Source organism: Sesamum indicum, linkage group LG8 (genome assembly GCF_000512975.1).
Source record: "Sesamum indicum cultivar Zhongzhi No. 13 linkage group LG8, S_indicum_v1.0, whole genome shotgun sequence".
NCBI classification, from domain to species: domain Eukaryota; kingdom Viridiplantae; phylum Streptophyta; class Magnoliopsida; order Lamiales; family Pedaliaceae; genus Sesamum; species Sesamum indicum.
This window is the reverse complement of record NC_026152.1, coordinates 16,806,372-16,828,340: the sequence shown is the minus strand read 5'-3', so window position 1 is coordinate 16,828,340 and position 21,969 is coordinate 16,806,372. Positions and strand designations below refer to the sequence as shown.

At 31.9% G+C, this 21,969-nt stretch overlaps 2 protein-coding genes across 5 annotated transcripts in view; one reads left to right on the top strand and one right to left on the bottom strand.

The window, feature by feature from the left end:
• LOC105169034 (uncharacterized protein YacP) lies at window positions 12,653-18,454 on the bottom strand. 4 transcript variants are annotated; one of them, XM_011089294.2, is made up of 11 exons: window positions 18,005-18,454; window positions 17,419-17,490; window positions 17,203-17,327; window positions 16,943-17,103; window positions 15,818-15,887; window positions 15,042-15,096; window positions 14,842-14,925; window positions 14,333-14,371; window positions 13,792-13,838; window positions 13,374-13,488; window positions 12,653-13,135 (listed from the first exon to the last, which is right to left on the bottom strand). In XM_011089294.2, the coding sequence occupies exons 1-10, from the start codon at window positions 18,128-18,130 to the stop codon at window positions 13,380-13,382; spliced, it is 888 nt and encodes a 295-aa protein (XP_011087596.1). In that variant the 5' UTR covers window positions 18,131-18,454; the 3' UTR covers window positions 12,653-13,135; window positions 13,374-13,379. The 4 variants fall into 4 exon arrangements, with proteins under 4 accessions (XP_011087596.1, XP_011087597.1, XP_011087595.1 ...); XM_011089295.2 differs by having other exon boundaries at window positions 12,653-13,111; XM_011089293.2 differs by having other exon boundaries at window positions 12,653-13,144; window positions 18,005-18,453.
• LOC105169032 (cinnamoyl-CoA reductase 2) overlaps window positions 18,807-21,969 on the top strand; it is a gene marked incomplete in the record, with an annotated part of 4,764 nt that continues 1,601 nt past the window's right edge. Inside the window, 2 exon segments of the mRNA XM_011089290.2 lie at window positions 18,807-19,565; window positions 21,658-21,969. Of these exon segments, the coding sequence (XP_011087592.1) occupies window positions 19,062-19,565; window positions 21,658-21,969 (816 nt within the window).

The following is a 21,969-nucleotide window of genomic DNA, read 5'->3' as shown; positions in this document are numbered from 1 at the left end:
GTGTAGAGGGTGGGGTGGGGGAGGGGGGGGGGGTTGAGGGCCTACATGGATGATGAAGTAAGGGGTGTATAAAGATGAGAAAGGGACATGACAAGAAGAGGACAGGGTGGGGTGGCCAAACTCTCTCTTCTTCCAAATTGCGGTGTCTTTGGACTCTTTTTCATTTCCCAATTCCCACCATTATAATTTTTGTCATTTTACTTTCAAATATTACATATATGGGGTTTGTAATTTTGGTAAAATATGTTTAGAAATTCAATACATAAATATATATATATATATAGTTTTACTATATAGTATAGTGCGTTTTCTTATTTATGTTTTTTGGCTTTTGCAATGTGACATGAATAGGACTGCAGCCTGCATTCATTAATGTTCTTTTTTGAAGACCACATTTTTCTCTCTATATATATTTCAAGTCAAACTTAATTCTACTTTTAGTCTCGTAATTATAGTCATTTGATATTTTAATTCTGTAATTCATTAGAAAAAAAATTGGTCCAAATTATGATGCCCCACTTTTAATTTTAGCCAACTTTAAAATTTTGAGTGGACTATTCTACAACACTAAACTACCAAAATAATATATTATAAGACTAAAATACAATTAAAATATATATATTACTATTTGAATTTTAAAAAAATTCATTAATGGTACCTACTATAAGTAGATTTAGTGAAAATTAATTAATAAAAAGAACTTTTAGAATATTAATTAAGAGGCGCACGACGAATTAATTAATTGAATATAGAGATCGTCATACATATATTATTTTTATTTAATTAATTTACCTGAATTTTTTAATTTGCAGAGTGGCGAATGACGGAGAAATTTACTATATAGCAGCTACGTAAGTACGTATGAGCTTCTTCATATATAAATTATTCATATCCTATAAGTCTATTTTAATTAATTAAAGTTGTATAGTTTACCAAATATTTCAACAAGTAGCCATTAAATTATTAAGTTCTTAATTCTCTCTGTCATTAAAATCTTTTCATCAACTTGATTACGTACATAATTACATTAAAATCAATAAATTAAACAATACGTTGATTTGAATAAACTTCCATTAAATAAAATAAATACATGTACGTCTTATGAAAAGTGGACACATGATTTTGAACTTATTTACGGGACCTCGTTCTTAACTCTCGGCTCTCGGATCGATAAGACATCATCGGTGATATTTCAATTAATTAGTGAGCAAAATTGACAAGATATAAGACGAAAATCAATTACATGCCTTAATTAATTCTTCTTGACTTACATTTATAAACTAGAATTTCAATTTCGGTACTTATAAGAGCTTTTTTAAATAATTATTACAAGTTTTCATGTAAAGTCGCATTCATATATCTTATTGGACGTGTACGTAGCTACCTATATATCCACTAGATATAATTAACTCAATATTCAAGTACCTACACAAATTCTACCCTAGCTATTAATTATATCCGGGTCGCTACAAAAAAAAAATTGAATATGTTTTATATTATAAAATATTAAATATAGTTTAAAAATTATAAATAACTTAATTTTATCTATTATAATCAGATAAAATCGTTGCGAAAATTTAAATTTTGGTTACGATTAATCAACATTTACTATGATTTTACGTGTGACCAAAATATTTGCCATAATTTTTAGCTGTAGCAAATCTTTTGGCCTTGTAAAAACAACAACTAATTTAGACGTTATTAACCGTGGTTAATTAATATTTGCTATAATTTTTTTACTTTTAACTATAATAAATAACCATAGTGTAAAATCATATTTCTTTTTAATGAGGAGGAATATTAGAAAATGAGCATACATGCGTGCTCTCATTTAAATAATTACATATATAAGATAATTATTACAAATTTATAGTCTAAGACCTCTCACATACGGTCATTTTTTTAGTAAATTTAGTTCTATATTGACAAATTTGATCCATCATTAAATTTGTTAATACATGACTAAATTTGTCAAAAAAAGGACCAAATGTGAGAGGTTCTCGATAAACTCATCAAGAAAAGGACTAAATGAATAAATAAGGTGAATTATAGGACCAAAAAAGCTAATAATTTATAATTAGAAAATTAAAAATATAATTTTATCTATAAACTTAAAATACATAATATAAATTCTCTGATCATTTGATATTTTCACACTCGATGTATATATTTATATAGCTAATGCCATTCACTACCTAAGTGTAGAGCTTAGACATGGGATGGGGTGGGGTGGGGTGGGGGTGGGGGGTTGGGACTAATTGATCTTCTGCATAGTCAAGAGAAGCCCGTGACCACTCTCTCCATAATGACAATAACAAGAGCTTCCTTCCCTTTTGTTTTTATTGCCCTTCCACAATCTCTTTTAGATTTCTTACTTTTCCTACCTATGAATTATGATCTACATCTACTATACCTTTTTTTTTTAAAAATAAAAAAATTCAAACTCTTTTAATTTGATTATAAATTAATTAATATTTAATTAGCTTTAGATTTGTATTTTCACTAGGCATAATCAGTTAATGGTTGCTTTACACCCGACACACTTTCATTAAAATTTGGACGAAAAATAATTACATAAATTTTTAATTTTACCCATCTCATTTAATATGTTAATGTATTTTTATGTATTTATAAAGAGAGAAATATAATATATTATTATATTTTTCTCTTATAAGTACAAAATTATTAATTACATAAAATATTATATAAGGGATAAAATTAAAAATTAATATAATTACTTTTTTGCTAATTTCAGCATTTTTTTTAAATCTTATAATGAAAGGGGGTCGGCGTAAACAATCATTGTTAATATTTTCTTTTCTCAATACTCCAAACTAATCATAATATCATTTTATTCTTTTATTATCTAATAAAATTTTGTTAGAACTTGGCTTAATTAGTTTACCCTAGAAATTAATGAATGGAAGTCGTAGTGTGATAAGAACGATTTATATGTATAGACGAGAAAGGGGGCGAATCTCGCGTTTCTTTGTGATCAGAAAAGAAGCAATCACTCACTCACTGTCCATGTGATATTTGCATACACATTTTTGCTCTGTGTTGGAAAAGCCAAACCTTGTCTCCTTCTACTATTTTACATCATGACATTTCTTGTGGGTCCCTTAATTATACACACACAACATACACATATATGTACACGTACGTATTTAGATACTTCAATAAATATTAATCACAAACATACAAAATTAAATAAAAGGGTAAATTACGACGGCCGCTCTCTCGATTTTTTTGGTCATAATTATAAATATTCTCTTATTATTTGAAAAGTTATAAATACTCCTTTAAAACTAATGGTCATCGATTAACAAATACACCTTCGCGACAGGCGCCCGTTGCAAGGAGTATTTGTTATATGACTGTTAATTTTATGAAGTATTTATAATTTTTAAACAACGAGATAATATTTATAATTACGACAAACTTAAAAAGAGCAAATTGTAATTTTCCTTAAACAAAAACTAAAATTTAAATACAATGACCTGTTTCACTATATGAGAACAGAATTTTAGGTACGGATATTTTCCGTCTCTAAATCTTATACTTTGAAAAACTTAGAGACAGAAACTTTTGCACTTGAGATTCATCTCTCAATTCAAAAAATGAATTAGGAACCGTCGGTAAATTCGTCTCTCCATTCAAACAAAACCGTCCTCGTAGATCAATTTATGCACTATAAGGAATTAATGAAGGCACACGTGCTACAATATAAAATTAATTTAAAGAATTTAGGGTTAATTGAAAAATAATTAATTAGATGATTATGAAATTAAGTACCCTAAAGTCAATAAAAGAGTCTGGTTGTTTCGAGTAGAAACCTATAGAAATGGAGAGTTTTGGGGGGCTAGAACTGATTAGGTAAATTAATTAAGTGTAATTACGAAATTAATTATTAAGGTGGGGATCATAACACTTTACCAACTTCATTATTTAATTTATTGAGTAGCAGCTTTATAATTTATTTTCACTTTATTAGCGAGAGTATTCTAGTAGACTGTGGACAATTTAATTTTGAGTACTAGAAGTTCTTTACATTCTGCATTAAAAATGTGGGGAAAATGCATTTGTATAGTTTGGGTGACGTAGGCAAGTGTTTTATATTAATTGCAGACGAGAAGTTTTAGTAGTTTATAAATCTCAAAGCATTCTCTCATTAACGATGCGCTTTTTCAAGATAAAATTGTACAAAACTAGAAGGGATAATATATCGTGCAACAGGGTACTGCTCGAGCCACAAGCAACATCATTGGGGATGACGCATTTGGTCCAATTTCTCCTGAAAATCTATTGGAAGATGAAATTGTCACGTGTCAAGTGTGTGCCTTTTTTTTTTTTTTAGTGAAATTCGTATTTTTTTTTTGTTGTAGAAATTGGAGAAAATTTCCTTTTTTTTTTTTATAGATTATTGTCCTCAATTACAATTTTGAAGTTAGATGGGGCCAAAAGTATTTTTTTTTTTTTTAAGTAAGAGTAATGAATTGTTATTAATTGAAATACATCGATTATAATCATTTATGTCTGGAAACTAACAAACAATTACAATAATATCTAACCAACGCCTACTATTATAATAGAAACAACACACCTACTATACAATAGATACAACATCTCATGCATAAAAGGAGGTTCGAACCCATAACCTCGCTACCTAAGATAGACCTCATTGACGGCCCAAAAAGTGTTAAATTTGCAAGTGTTTGAATTTTTCATTAAAAATAGTATAAATTAAATTTTTAGCCACATTCACAAAAATCACGACCAATAAATATTGCGTGGCTTCAAAATATTCAACTCAAACTTGATTGAAACAATGTAATTAAAAATAAGGTGATATACTTAGAGATATCAAACTACTTGAGTTCTGCTCATATTTGATTCAAATGAACTTCGTTTGAACTCAATTAAGTCAATAATTCAAACAATATGTCTTGACAATAATGTGCTAGACCCAATTTGATCGCTTTACAATCCTAGTAGTATGTTCAAAAATAAATTCGATAAATACCCACATATCCGATGGTACTCGAGCCTATGATTTCGATTTTGTTCATGAAGCCTCAACCTTACAGTACCAATTAATAAATTGAGTGGCACATCATTTGATAATTAAGATTAAGATCTTATAATTGCGTGCGTGCGTGCGTATTATGATGAGGTGATTAATATGGACAGGACCACCAGACGTGTAAATATTTATCTTAGATTGCCGACATGTGTTTGCAGTGAAATGATTATCTAGTATATTTAATTATTATTTTTACTTATTTGGGATTCTCATCATGTGCTTAATCGTTTCTTAAAGGTAATGTAATTGGACTTGTAATTACAATTAGGTAAATTAATTATTAGGTCACCCACTTATAACTGAACAATGAGTTGAATTGGAAAATCCTTTTAAACTATACTATTTTATTTTTTTTAAAAAAGAAAAAATATATATAACATTGTAAATGCCTTTTTTCCTTTTTTTTTTTTTGAAAAACATAATTTTTGATATTATTATTCCTGGCATTTGTGATTGTGCTAAAAGTTATAGTTTACGATAAAAATATAATTAAAAATTTTAAACCATAATTAGGTGAAAATATGAAAATAGGATTCATCCTAGGCAGGGAACTCCAGACAACAAAAGATTAAAAAAAACAAAGGTGGGAAGTTGATCCCATAATACATATTTTAGTCATCTGCTGAAATATCGACAAACTATTATTTCATTTTATTTTATTTATGGGGAAAAAGAAGAAGAAGGATTTGATTGGAAATGATTCTGACCAATAGTATTAGAGGAGGGAAATGTTTTAATTAATGGCTGCGGATGATTGGGCCATTTCAAGATTGGATCCGACAAGAATCCGTGGCCTCGACCATTTTGGCGGTTTGTCAAATGTCAACCCCCTCCTTCTTCCTCAGTCTCTAATATCATCAACATTTATTACTCACATGCAGTCAATGTTCGAATATCGAATCGATTAAGTTATCGAATTATTATATTATTGCAGTGTGAGTAAAGAAGCCCTATTCTTTCCCTCCTTTACTTTAATGTATTTTCATTTTTTTTTTAAAAAAAAAGAAATTATGCCGGCGGTTCCAATGAACCCGCTAGAAAACACGATCGGTTCCCATATGACACATACCGCGTATATATAACATGTGTGTCCAAATTTACTGCTTAGGTCACTAAAATGATTTTTGTTGACTCATTATGCATGTAACGTCAAGATTTCACTTTTCTAACAACTTATGACATCCAACGGTTCTTCAATGAACTTATGTAGCATCAGATTGATCGACTGAAATGATGATGTATTAACACATGAAACATCAATACAATAATAATACATTGCTCAAAATCAGTAATTTGTAGTGGAGTTATTTTGACTCATTAATTCTAAATGTAATATTCAGACAAACTCACACTCTAACATATCAATTTTAGTTCTTCATACGAATGTGAAAAGTGATGAATTGAGCTCCACATGATAAAAGAAGAGATAAGAAAAGAACAAATGATGCAGCACTTTGTGGCACTGAAACCATCGATTCAGATATCTTTGGCTCCTGCCCAAAAAGCACTAAATTGAACTTATGCACCTTTTCAATTTCATACATTAATAATGAATCTTCAAATTGTGCAAAAATAATTCAAAGAATTTAGTGTCACTTTCCAAGTACTCGTGGAAATAGATTTATTTTATTTATCGAATAAGATGCCGTTCATTATTATATCAGTAATTACATTCACATTCAAATATTAATTCACTATATCTATATTTATAAATCAATAAATGTACGTACATTCAAAGTAAATAAAGAAAAACGACACTGCGATAAAAAATAAATTTATGTAGAATTCGAACTGATAATTTCTTGATTGTGAGTCCGAGTCGCACGTAAATAAATTTTTAAACCAGCTTTAAATTGTATGTGCTCAAACTGAAATTTGGAGCCTATACGACAGACATATTTAAACTTTTGCTATTTAATGAGACGGTGCTTTGTCTTAGATTTTATTCTTGTCCCCATTTTCAGTCGTCGGGCTGTCTATTTCTTTGGGTTGAGACTCGTAATGATGGATCTTATTAATGATATTTGATCTAAATTTACATTCGAGCCCTGATTTTTGACGAAACTCAATCTATTTTAAAATCATAGAAAGTAGTTCGATAATTTGAAAACTATCAAGTCTAATTTACGATTGATAGGAGATGATCATTGACAATCCTGCATAATGCACCAATTTTTAGAACATGGTCAAGTATGTACAGAATTAGGTTCATCGACGGGAAATCATAAAAAATGTGTAGTATATTTTCTGCATCATAAATACACTTAATTTAGTACGTGATTAGTTCAACCACATCAAACTTGATGTAATAAAAATATCACGGGAAATTCTTAGCCAGATTGGATTTGGTTTCATTAGACTCTATGAATTGTATGACGAGTGTAATATACTTGTTGTATGATTAGTATATAATTAAAAAAAGTGATCAATCACGTAACAAGTAGTGTATAACATTATATTTGGAGTGACTAATTAAGTATATATAGAATGAGAAAACAAACATAATTAATTAATGCGATGTATATATGGTGATCACAACAAGGTTTGGACAACACATGCATAGAGTTGGAGCCGAGCACCGACCTATTAACTAAGATTGTTCATATCCCGACCGACCAATCTTTTCGACTCCTTCATTTGTCTCCGTTATAACTATGCTGCCCAAATGAAGCACAACCATTGAAACTCAGGAGATATTTTGTACACTATAATGTTTTACATATTATGTGAAAATTGTCTGTTTTTTTTTTAAAAAAATTGTGGTATTGAATACATTGATCAAAACGAATATCTTTGGGGCTCCCTTGTAAAAAGCTCAAAATTGAACTTATGTATGCAGCTTGAATATTATGAGATAAGGAATCTTGAATTATGAAAAAAGGACAAGAAAAGAAAAAGCGACGGTTTTGAGAATTATGGAGACGGATTTATATGAGGTTAATTGTGGCTACGAATATTTGTGCTGAAATGTGTAATTTTGGAGCCTCATATGAGTGAAGAAAGACAAATGACAACTTTTTTGTATTAAATGATGAGATGATTTTTTGGCCCTGTCAACATTTGCAGTTAGGCTGTCAATTTTGTTTGCTTTTGGATGGTTCTAATGTTCGACTTGTAATAAAATGACAACACTATTATGAAAAACCACTTCAATTTTTCAAGTCTTTTTGGGGGTTAATTATTTGTTTAATTGAAGTTTGTATACTAGAAAGTTGTTCCTTTAAAAACTATTTCAAAAAGGTTATCGGCCTATATGCAATTACATTTTACATTACAAATTCTCTCGACCCCACAATTTGTAATCTATCGAGCTTGAAATTGTATCTTAATATCGAATTATCAAGAATCCTTAGATTTTCGCCATCGTCCTCTCCCCTAACTAGTTACATCTTGGGATCAACGGATCTCAATTGATCATATAATAAAATACACAGTTATTCATATGTAAAATATTATATATATATATATATATATTGTAATTAAATCATTCTTTTATTAATTTATATATCAGAAAACTATAATTCGAACTTATATAATGAAATTTTGATCAAGATCTGTCAGTGTAGGCTAATGATCGGCATTGCTCGACTGGTAAGGTCAAGACCTCACAATAAAAAAGTTGTGAGTTCAAGTCATACGAATGTAGGTGTATATATGTCTATTTCTATAGTAGTTCCTTTTCTTTTTTTTGTGTGTTTGCACGCATTTGTTGGTTTGAATTATTTATATATAGAATCAACCTATGAATTTGACTCTACGTATTAAATAAATCACATTTTATAAAATGCTAACCGTCGTAACACGCCGTCCTTGCGTGCATATAATAATATTATGGTTAAGAAAATATGTATATAAACCAACACAATATATTTTCAAGAAAAAATAAAAGAAAGAAAGAAACAAAAAAAAAAAATTAAAAGTATTATCGGCATAACAATAAAATTGGTGTTGCTGCGTCATAACCGCTGTTTGTGAGAGAAAAATATCTTTTCTTATATATTGGTGTGTGTATATATAGTGTAAATTAATCGAGAAACCCTAATATATACCAAATGTGAAAATTTGACAAAAGTGAGGAGGTTGAGACTGGCTGAAAATGAACCAGAACCAGAACCTGAGGTTAATCAAATAATTAATTAATTAAAAAATTAATATCATATGCTTTGAATTAATTCGGTGAATAATAATTAACGTGACGGACCAAAACTAATATCATTAGGTTCATAAATATTGGATGGTCAAACAAGTCGATCGAGTTTGCTATATGTCTAATCAAATTAAAGTGATTAAGACATTGATAATCATTATAATTAAAATAATATGAATTTTCCTCTGACTTATTAATAATTAATTAGTAGGTTCAAGAAGGATCCAATTAGTTTAACTTCTCGACGGTGGATTCAAGAAATATAGCAGCAGACACAAATTAAATCCACAAGGATTAGCTTAATTACATTAAATAAACAGAATTTGTTAAACCACCGTCTTATTTAAAAGTTTAGGCTGTCACAGAGGGAAATTAAAAATTAATTTAATATTAATATTTAACGCGTTTTTCAAATGTGCAAATTTTGCACGTGAAATCTTCATTTCATAAATGAGTAAAACTAAACTCTAACACCGTATAAATCGGCCGCCTCATTTAAAAGTTTAAGTTATTAGAGACGAGAATTATTTAATATTAATATTTTAGTAGAAATATTCGATTGGTATTATCAATGATATGCATATATTATTAGTTTTAGGAAAACTACAACTTTAGTCCGCTAACATAAAGTGGGTGATATTTTTTATCCTGTACGAATTGATTTTTACAATTTAGCCCATATCTTTAAAATTATGACAAGTTTAGTTATTTTTCGGTCAAAATTGCACGTGAATTGCACATGACTCAATTAAGTTGCAATCTTAGTCTAGTAAACTGATTCGTGCAAAACAAAAAATACCACCTTCCAAGTTACAGAATTGTAATTGATATTTAATTGTGTATATGTAAGTCACATGTAAATTTTCAGTCAAATTGATCAAAAAAATGGCTACAAATTATCAAAATTTTAAAGTTATAAGACTAAATTGTGAAAATTAATTCTTCTGGGACCAAAAATACTATCACATTAAATTACAAGACTAAAATTATATTTTGTTCGTATTTTTAATTACGGTATATATATTGGTGCTTTCAGGATATATATATATATATATAATTATGATAATTAGTAAAAAAGAGTAAATATCATAAATAAAAAGTAAAGTGATAATATTAAAGTTTTCAAGTGTACGTATGTATTAAATGTTGTTGTTTTAGTGCGTATTAAGGTATTAAATAATCATATCTCTAACACTAAACTTTTAGATGAGGTGGTCGTTTAACATCCCAAAATTTCGACATTTTGTCTGCGGACAAGTGATCAAGCTACATTGGCTAGCGGTTATACTAAAAAAAGCATACCGTTTTAAATTTTTTTGTATTAAAAAAAACAATCATTAATTAATATCAATATATATTGGTGAGTGAATATAAATTTTATTTGATCAAATCCCATCAACAATATGATCAATTAATTACTATAATATATATATTTTTTTGGGTAAGATATAGCAATAATATTTAGTCTAAGGACAAGGGAATGTGGCCTCTACCAACCACATTAATATGTCCCAAAACCACCGCCTGATTTATTGCATTCTATGCTCATTATATATTGGTCAACATATATTGTCTGCTCTCATTACATTTATCATATTCATATACCCTTTTCTTGTCAAATTTGAAAAAAATACTACACTTACCAATTACCATCCTTTTCTAGAGATAAAAATAAAAATAAAAATAAAATAATAGATCAAAATATTCAATAAATATTTCGAATCCACATACATATACAGTCCTATAGAAAAAAAAACATAATAATTGATTACGATTATTGCAATTTATGATGGAATTTTCGATGAACATCGAACATAAATCGTCACAAATTTGTGATCATGAACAATTTCATCGAGCATAAATAATAAAAAAAATCAAGATGAGAATAATTTAGGACGAAGTAAGTATTTATTGGAAATTTAAAAAATTCAAGAAAGGAAATTGAAATGTTGATGAATTAAATATGTAAAAAATTTGATAAGAACATTAAATAAAAACAAATATAATAAATTAATTATGAAGAAGGAAGTGATTAGTAGTTAATATGAAATGGATGGTGGGCAAAAGAAACAAAAGAGATAAATATGAAAATGAATGGTGGGGCAGAGCAGCCGTTAGGGTTTATGAGATTGTCCTATTACAACCTCATTCATTGCCATCTTGACTCTCTGACTCTAAGACATAAATTTAATTCCCTGTTCTTCAACTTGCTACACACACACACACACATATATATATATATAAATAATAATATGTATGTCCTGATTTCTTGGTCAAATCAAATTTGGTCGTACTAATTTTATTTATATAGTAAATGTAATAATACTTGAGATTCAAATTTTCCAGAACTCGTCGTGAAGTTTCGAGTATAATGTATTTTTTGTCTGAAACTATTGTTGTATTTAATTAATTTTTAGATTTGAATATATTTAAACTCTTTTGTAAATAAAAATTACCACTTTTCCTGAAAAAAGTTCCACAATTACATTTATACTCCATTTGAAAATTTATTGTTTAACATCTAACCCATTTTCGTTAGAATTTAGACGAAAAATATTGAAGTAAGCAAAAAAAATTATATAAATTTTTAATTTTATCCCTCATTTAACGTTCTCGTGTAATAAATTTGAATTTATACAGAAAAAATATAATGACGTTAACCTCATTTCATATATGTGTACGTCATGTTTATCCCTGTATAAGTATAAAAATATACATAGAAATATTAAATGAGAGACAAAATTAAAAATTTATGTAACTTTTATGTGTTTAACACTCTGTCCAAACTCTAATGAAAGATGATCAAATAAAAATAGAAAAATTTCAAAAGAAATATAAATATAATTTTAATTTTATGTATCTTTAAAGGTGATCCTTTTTATATAATGGTACCCGAGGTGCAATAAATGGTGGGCAGGAAGTCTCGTGATTTCTTTTACTGCCCCGGCTACAATTTCAACGACTTTACTTTCATTTCCCCGCTTTTACTTTACCATTATTTCCATTTTTTGTTTATATATTGAATAATGGGATAAAATGCACAAAAAGAAAATAGCGACTTCCATTTTTTCATATTACAAAGATTGTAAAATTTTCAACTCTTATTTTTAATTAAATTTGTAAAATATTGATAGACGTCAAATTATTCCTTCAAATTCAGATCGTTAATATACATCTTTGGTGGTGCGGGTCAAACTTGAACCCGCCACGGCACATATATACGAGTGACAAATGGGTCGGATTGGTTTGTTTGGACACAAAATGGTTGGTGATGATGAGTTCAAATTACCAGGTCAAAAATGAACTGATTCGATTAATAGTAGTCATTTTTACATATTCAAGCCCCAAGTACCCAATTAATCTCGGTTCGAGTATTAAATAATTTGATTTATTTTGCATTAATACAAATAAATTACAATGATTTAATCAAACAACTCTAATTTCTATGATTTTTCGACATGCAACTAATAGTTAAAAGATAAAAATAAAATTCAAAAACTTTCAAACGGCTCTGTGTAATGTGTATATCCAAACGCACAGAGTTTTTTAGAGTAGATTATGTTGACACCCCTAAGATCAGGACAAAATACACAAGCATTTCCTGTCTTTCGCAAAAATATAACTATACCCCCAAGAGGTGTCACTGTAGCATTTTTAGGAGTGTTTGTATAAACTTTACTTCTGAATAAAGGTGTAGATGTAATTACAAGTAGGGTCTTAGGGGGTGTAGATATAATTTTACAAAAGACAGGAATGTTTGTGTAATTTGACTGAGGTGTCAATGTGGTTTGCCCTATCCATCTGTTGCTCCGTCGAAATCAAACTTTTGTTTTATGTTCAGAGGATCAAAATTGATTGTCCGAATCTTCCGAAGCTGGAACCTGCATGCCAAGTTTCATCCATGACTGATGCACCTAGTACATTTCATATTAGAACTCACAGTCGAAAATAAATAAATGAATAAAAATCCTTCGAAACCTAAATTACAAATTTGCAGATGAACGTAAAGCACTATGTGACAACTAAATACACAATCTTGAAACGACTAATCATCCGTCTGAACTCCAGACGGACGAGTAGACAAAGACAGAACATATCGACATTTATTTTCATCAACAAGGTGTAAAGTTGAGGGCCACATACTAGAAATCATGAAGTTGATGGATTTTCCAACAGCTTATCTCTGAGATCCTTGAGGGCGTCGACAACTTCAGAATCAAGATTGTGCTTCAACAACTTACCCTGCATAGAAGTCGACCTGCAAAATCAATAAACAACGATTACAACAGAACAGCCCAAATCCTGTCAGCCGCTCCTAATGCCTAAACTAATCATACAAGTAAAGCAAGTGAAGATTGTCCCCAGAACTTATTCACAAATACGAGAATATAGGACTGATGGAGAAACAGTCGGGTCCGGATGTTCTTGCAAACCCGACTACCAAATTCATTCATTGTGTGTTTGGTCTTTTATTCGTGATTACTTGGGTAGGAAAAGTGTAGCAATGACAAAGAACAAGCAAATTCTTGAGCTCGAGCTTCATCGAAAAGTTTGAGGTTACCTATGTTCTCGCAGCATCTGCTCTACCTCCTTTTGTGAAGCTTTGATCTGGCATTACACTTACATAATCAGAAAAATGGGAGACAAGAAATTTACAACACCTGGGACAAATCTAAAATCATGCTTTTGAATGAGTTCTGCGACTGTTTATCTTTATCCAAAAGATTCAGAATATCGTTTTCATAAATTATCTTTTATTTTTATTTAAATTTAGATTAATACATAATTGTTTATCTTTACCCAAAGATTTAAATTAGTAACATATTTCAATTTATTTTTATATAAAACAATACTTTTTATTGTTGATGTTTTTATATTAAATTTTAGATTATTTACTGACCGCACATTTTTATATTGTAAAGTTTGAATTTATTTATAAATTTTTTATTTATTAGTTTTTAGAAACATAATTCTCTCGTGCGGTACTAACTAGTTTTAATCTTAAATCAGATTATCTGCATATGGTATCAATACTCCACAATGATAAGATACAAAGTTTTGGAAATCCAAGATTGGCAGCAAAATCTGTTAATAGTAATTACCTCAGAAACCAATGCCTTTGAACTCCACACAAAAGCTCCCTGCAGAGAATCATCATAGTGGGAAAGTCTATTACTTTCTTAACCAACAGAATCTTTGTAAAGACAAATAATCCAGAACAGGTGGTCGTTGAACTGAGATAAACCAAATGCTACATGCCTCGCGAGGCAACTATTATCAAGGTTAACATGAGCTTTACCCCTCGCCAAAAGAGGTTAAGAAAACACCTGAAAACTACCAAACTAGTGTTTGAGTTTGAAAAAATGAACAAGAAATGTTATCGAGTCCGACAACCACAAAAAAACATGGATCTAGATGAAGTATAAAATGGAATCGAAGATTTTGTAGCAAAAAATGATCAAGTCACGATATAAAGCAGCAGATTCGGGACATATGTACACTAATCTAACAAATAGGGAATTGCAAAAAAGAGGAAATATTGCAGCCAAGAGAAAAGAACAATATGAAAGCATTCCATAACAGCAGATACACAACTTTGCTAGATACATACTGCTCCATAAGCTGCATGCTGTTGACAATGATCGGATGTCACGACCCAGACTTTTGGACAGCCATCCTCCCTCAAAGCTACAACCTAATTATATAAAAACAGCAAACTATTAGCGGAGACAGCACTATATATTTTAACAGAAGAATACATAAAAATCCATCAAAGAAGTTGAGAATGAAAATATTAATTATCTTTCTCACCTCTTTCTCAATCCATGCATCAGCACAGGTTTCGCCAGAATATACTATATCAATACTGCAAAATCATAAGACAGATATCGATGCATCACGAGACAAGTTGAATTTCAATTAAGGAAATTAGAAGTGGAATGTCGTTTTCTATGATGAATCATAAGGAAGGATGCTTTGATGTCCAGTTTACGGATAGAGATAACACTTTAAATACAGATACTTGTAGTTCTTGGTGAGCCACCTAAATGAAAATTTGGTACATATGGTTAGAGAAGGGTTTTATTTTCTGTTGAACCAATCATCTTAAATGGAAGAATTAAAATATGAGTACACAAAACCTAATATGCATCTGATTTTCATGAGATGTTTAGAACACTAAAAAGGGTTTATAAACTTGAACTTATTATAATTTTACTTTAAGTTGACAAAGAATTCTCCATGACTCAGTTGAAAAGCGTCTATCAAGAAAATCAAACATATAAAACAGGCAGATATTTTACTAGTGCCTGAGAGATGCGAAGGAATGATTTACGATATTCACGCCCATAAAAAGTGCATAAAAAGCATTCATAAACACTCGACAAGATCTATAAAACAGTATGTCCGTCGCATTCTGGTTAGCGGAAAGAAAGTCTTGATTACTACAATCAGTTGGTGTGACAAATAAGATAATATGTGATTACAAAACAGCAGCAAACAAGCTGTATTTTGATGTCATTAGAACAGAAAAATAAAAATTTCAAGAAAATTGTAGCTGACAATAGTTTAGGTTCACAAAAGAGTACCCAGCAAAATTTTCTTTATGTGTTGGTAGGCCAGACATCATAGCATCAAATACAACCACCACTTTCACCTCTGTAGATGGAATAATACATAAGATAAGTAATAGTAAATAATAGAGCCTAATTTAAGACACATGCCTATCAGCTTATAGTATGTTCTATATAGAAACTTAACCACCATTAAACATGGTAGAATATTTCATCATTAGTCCCAACATTATTGTCCAAATATATCAAACGCGATCATGAGACCCAGTATTGAAAAATGTAAAGTCCTCAAAGCCATTAACCTAGCTCCAAGTTACCCAGGAATCTCAGATGAAACAAGGTATTTTAGTTACGCAGAAATCACAGTCCATCTATGGACTCAGTTACAAAAACGAGTCTGTCTGCTTCCAGCGAATCTGACAGAAAAAGATATATTTCTTCTCCTCATACAAAATAAGTTGAGCTGACTAAAAAGGGAAAAATGGATGCATGCCAAATTTTCTGTTCTTTGTGAGGAAGAGAATTTTGTACCATTGACTAGTTGAATCTGTCACAGTAATTTTCATATCAAATGGTCAAAGACAGCTATCAAAGAGCATTTTTCACAATATTGGCTGCTAATTAGGTAAATAAAGGAGAACTTGACCCCACCAGCCAAACCATCCTCTGGAACTAACTTGAGAAGCTCAAGAGAAGAGCCTTCAAGAGCATTGACAATCCTTGCTGAGAATCAGAAACAAACTGTTTAGTTTTATTTTACATAGTTCTAACCATCCCAACTCTGGTTATTGTATTGCTTTACAACAAGTACTTAATGAGTGTAAAAGCTTTTCTTACGCTCCCCGTACTTGGGAATGTAGTAGTTCTCAGAAATGAGACCCTTTAACCATCGAAATATTGGCAGCACTAACTAAACTAAACTTCTCAATCTCTTCAAGGTTAAGACCACCGCTCTCAGAAAAGAATCCAATGATTTAAGAATCGAAGCTATTTGATAAAAGCATGGCCCTTTAGCAGTATTTATTAAACGTGCCAAATATGATACAAGTACTTTGCTTACAGTCAGATTTCAATACATATTCTACTTATGTTTTATAACAACATTCTGCAATTATAGACAAGAATGATTGAAGAACAAACCTCTTAGCATACTAAAAGTTATCAGTTCATCTATAAGCTTTTGGCGAGCAATATCAAGTCTTCCATTCATGAAATGCTTCTTCAACTTTGCCCAATAGCCACATACATTATAACCATCAACAAGCAAGACAGGGCTTGCAGTCTCTATGCCCTGGTTTGTACTGTTAAATAAACACATAAGTAACACACTAGATGTTAATAGCCGACAAACTGGATTGGGATAACAGGTTTAATTAAATATCAGAAGTAAAAAGCATTACTAGTAAAGCGCCAAAGTAGGATCACGATAGAGTTCTGTGTCTTCTGGCATTTCATCCTTCTCGACCCTCTTTCTGCGATAACTAGTAGCAGGCCTCGGTGTGTTTGATTTTCTATTTTGAAAATCCTATGAGGTTTTCATCAAAGCAGTTAATAACTGAAAAATAGAGTAGAAATTTCAATTCCAAGACTTTTGAGGATTTCAGTCCAAACCTAACCTTCCATAATCTTAAGATATGCAGATTCTGCTTCACATTTGATGTAATTCTTGGAGGTGGTGGCTCCGGGCCCTATTAAAACAGAAACCTTTACTGAATAAAAACTGAATTCATTACACATTCGAGAATGATACCTCCCACTAAAGCATACTTATGCCGGATCATACTGAGTAGATGCAACCACTTAATTAAACTTATACAGTATTCCAATCGGAGGCATGCAACTCATTATTATTTCCTAGAGCTCCTCTTGCTGCTTATGCATCTGGGAAAGCTTAAAATATAAACCCTCTAAAATTTGTTGGGCATCAAGAAAGCCATCCTGCTTCAGTAACAGCTAAACTTGAAATCAAAATCACACTTAAATTCTTCAGTGCCCAAGAATCAACAATGGCTCTAAATGGAGAAAAACTTCAATTACCGAGCTTCAAACAGTTCACCTTCTTCTCCTAACCTCGTTGCATATGTGCAATCAATTCAGATACCTCTTTGCATATGTGCAATCAATTCAGATACCCTATACGACCAAGTAAATTACTACAACAAATTAACATCAAGAAAGACGAAAGGAAAAAGATAAAAATACCTTAGGCGATGGTGTTTGAGGGGTCTTACTTTTCTTGGCTACAATCTTGGAAGAATAATTGTAGCCACTGTATGCCAATGCCAGGGCTGAAGATGACGATGATGGCGTGGTTGATATGGGTTTCATGGGTCAGCCGCTATATCATCACCCTTCTTGTTCTTGAATTCCATGTATAATCCTTCATCTTCTTACCTTCTCAAGACTATCTTGGCAAAAGAATTATGAAAAAATCACACTTCGAAACATGAATTTCACTTCACGGGTTCAGATTTTTCCACTGCTCCATACATTTGCCCAAATTCTTGAGTTCTTCAAAGAAGCCCAGTGTGGTTGTTGCCCGGCCCCTGTGTATTTCCTTAATTTTGGGTGGAGAGGAGACTGTAGATTTTTGAGGTCGTGGCGGACAATAGGCCACCTTAGCTGTTAAGGTCGAAGGCAGTCTTTGCAAGTTGTTTATAATAATGTCTCCAACTGAATTCATTCGATCTTTCAAAATTGAATAAAAAAAATTATATGACTATATTATTCGATTAATTATAAAATGTTCCATCAATTCAGGATTATTTGTGCTATTAAATCATAATTAGGGAATTTTTTTTCCTCAATCCATATGTATCAAAATTGTTATGACCTTCCCTTCCCAACTAGGACAATTACTTCCACATGTCATTGTTAGTGTCATAGGCACTTAACCAAATTATTGTTTCTGAATTTAACGAAAGGTGAAACGATTTTATGCAACAAAAAGGGTTGAAGTTAATTTAAATTTATATAAATATAAAGTGAAAACATTAGACATTTTAATTGAACTCATGATCTTTGGTCTTTGAATTTTTAAGGCAAGTGTGATGTTTTAAGACTCGGATTTCCTCAAGAACTCTCAACTATTATGGATAAAGATTACACGACAACGCTGCAAATTCCTTCTCATAACAATCCCATTAATCTCTCGATACTTGCATATAATTGCGTGTTGGGTGTGTGATTTTATGCACCCACACGTATATATATATATATATATATATATATCAACAATTAAGCTGCAGTACAGACTGCTATGGCAGACCAACCAAGAAACGCCGCCACCAAACCGCCGGTGTGTGTCACCGGGGCCAACGGTTTCATCGGCTCATGGTTAGTGAAAACTCTTCTGGAACACGGGTACACCACCATCCACCTCTCCATATTCCCCGGCTCCGACCCTTCTCACCTCTTCACCATCCCGGGCGCTACCAGCCCCGCCGTCAGCTTGATCGTGCACCACGCCGACCTCCTCGACGCCGCCGCTGTGGATAAGGCCGTGGAGGGGTGCGCCGGGGGTGGGGTCTTCCACGTGGCGTCTCCGTGCACGCTCGAGGACCCCGTTGATCCCCAGACGGAGTTGTTGGAACCTGCGGTGAAGGGCACTCTGAACGTGCTTGCCGCCGCCAAGAAGTTCGGGGTGCGGCGCGTGGTGCTCACTTCCTCAATCTCCGCCATGGTGCCTAACCCGGGGTGGCCCACTGGCAAGGTGTTTGATGAGTCATCGTGGACTGATCTTGACTATTGCAAGTCACGCCAGGTTTCCCTCTATCTCTGAAACTTTTAATTCAGATTCGATTTACTTGATATTATTATTACTAGAAAATTACATTGTTCGAATTAATATTATTTATATTTGCACTTTTCGTAAGGGATAATTATTCTTACCCCTCTATCCATAGCACCCATATCATTTGCATAATTATTGAAACCATGGTAGTTTGAGTAATAATTTTGATATTTTTTGGGGATGTGTAATATTTAAAAGAGTAGGATTGGTTCGTATAATAATATTGATATTTTTTATGGCATATATGTAATAATTCAAAAGATAAAGATGGTTTGTGTAAACACACGATAGGTTATGAAGTGTAGATATAATTATCCCGTTTTCTTTAATGTAGACCAAGTTTATCATAAAATTATTGTACCGAAGGAGTGGGCTTGACTCTTTAACATGTGATTCGTGCTTGGATAAGAAATAGATTCTGTGGAGGTTTGTATTATACTTGTCATGGGATTGTACATTTTTTGGTAATTGATTCGCGCGAATTTTCCTATCGGACGTAGTTCTTGGGAGTAATATACCATAATAGATTAATGGAGGTGTTTGCAATAAGTTAAGAACAAATCAGGTACTTGCTAATAAACTGAAAAGAGAACTTTTGCTTTTAATTTACAGTTAATGTTCTTCAACAACTTAACTTGAGTTAATTTAATTCAAAAGTCATAAGCTCCTCTCTATCAATTTTGTAGTTTGTCTGTGAAATTGAAATATTATCAAACTAAAATTACAAAAGTCCCTTTGGGATTAGTGGAAAGGTTTTTGACTGCTTTTGCTGTAATGTTAAACTTATATATAGGAGAAACTCAGCTTTTCTTTAGTTAAAATCAACCTTTAGGATGTTTGACGATGGCATTAGGCTAAGAAAGCACCAAAAGCACACAAAATTGCCGTAGTCACATGTAATTCTAAAACGACCCCGTTAATAACCAGTGCTCAACCTCCAAGTTCTCATGACCTTTTGAGTAGCTTCATTGCTTGTCATTTACTTGTTTTACTTCGTTCTGACATGCTTGGAAACTCAGGCTACCAAATCTAGTATTGTAATAAGCGAGCAATCCACTAGTCTTTAGATGAAACAGATGAAATTCCACCTCCGCTTAGTGGCTAAACTTATGTGGTTGACTCATTTGAGTTCCGTGGCTAAATTTGCTCAGGTTCAAGCAATTTATACCGATCTAACAAGAAAAAGGAGGTAAGAAAAGTAGAAATCGAAATACTTCTGTTGCCGATTTGATGGTCATGTGCGTGGAGAATTCCTTTAACTTATTTTAGATATAAAAAAGCAAGCTTCCCATTGTGGTGTGGTGACACAAGCAGAGAAGTGTTAAATAAGGTACACGTAGCTATTCGTGGACCACTTAGAAAAATGGTAGATATGGAAAACCAAACATCGTCTTCCCTAGTTGACTGCTGAAAAATGATACTGGCGGGGTATGTGTTCTTTGGACGGCATAGAGTTATTGAGTAATGGTTGGAACCACAGAAAGTGTGACTGGTACTTGATAAAAGCAGAATTCATCGGCAGAGTGGTCCTCTGCCAGTTTGTAAAGAATTGGTTCCCAGTCAATAGCATATGAGATTATCCTTGTGGCCCAAAAAAACCAAAAAGATCCATGATATCTTTCCTGGAGTGACAGAATCCAAAGTTTGTGCAGGCCAATGACCCTATTAGTCATCTATCATCATAATTGAAGCATTTCATGAATTTCGTACTGAATGAAAAAAATCTTTTGAAGAAAAATAATCTGATTAATATCCTGCCTGTGATGCTGCAACGAGCAGTAGGGTAAATGATCTATTAAAGATTATATCGAGTGAGTAGAATTGTTTTTTCAGCTTATTCTACTTGATGGGCTTTAAGTTGAATAGTCATGGTGAAATCTAGAGCTTTCTTTCTGTAAAATGAGGAAAATTGGATGATGCATGTGACTTAGTGACCATTCTGTTTCATTGTCGCTTTAGCTCTCAAGTATAAACTTCTCAAAGCTCCAAACTCGGAACAATGTTCATTGTCAGCTCAGTTCACATGAACGGGCTATTTAATATGAGTTTTCTAATTTGACAGAGATGGTATCCGGTGTCAAAAACTCTTGCTGAGAAAGCTGCATGGGAGTTCGCAAAGGAAAATAATGTGGATGTCGTAGCAATAAATCCTGCTACTTGTCTTGGCCAACTTTTGCAATCCGGACTGAACGCTAGCTGTGCCGTCTTGCAACAGCTGCTTCAGGGGTCAAAAGATACACAGGAGTACCATTGGCTGGGGGCTGTGCATGTCAAAGATGTAGCAACAGCACAAATACTCTTGTTTGAAACTCCTACTGCTTCGGGTAGATACCTGTGTACCAATGGTATCTATCAGTTTGGTGATTTTGCTGAG

Coding starts and splice junctions, on each gene's coding strand:
- LOC105169034 (XM_011089294.2), bottom strand. CDS start 18,130: ATGAAACCCATATCAACCACGCCATCATCGTCATCTTCAGCCCTGGCA. Junction 17,328..17,418: donor ATATCTTAAGATTATGGAAG/GTTAGGTTTGGA, acceptor AAAACCTCATAG/GATTTTCAAAATAGAAAATC. Junction 15,097..15,817: donor CATAAAGAAAATTTTGCTGG/GTACTCTTTTGT, acceptor ATGATTTTGCAG/TATTGATATAGTATATTCTG.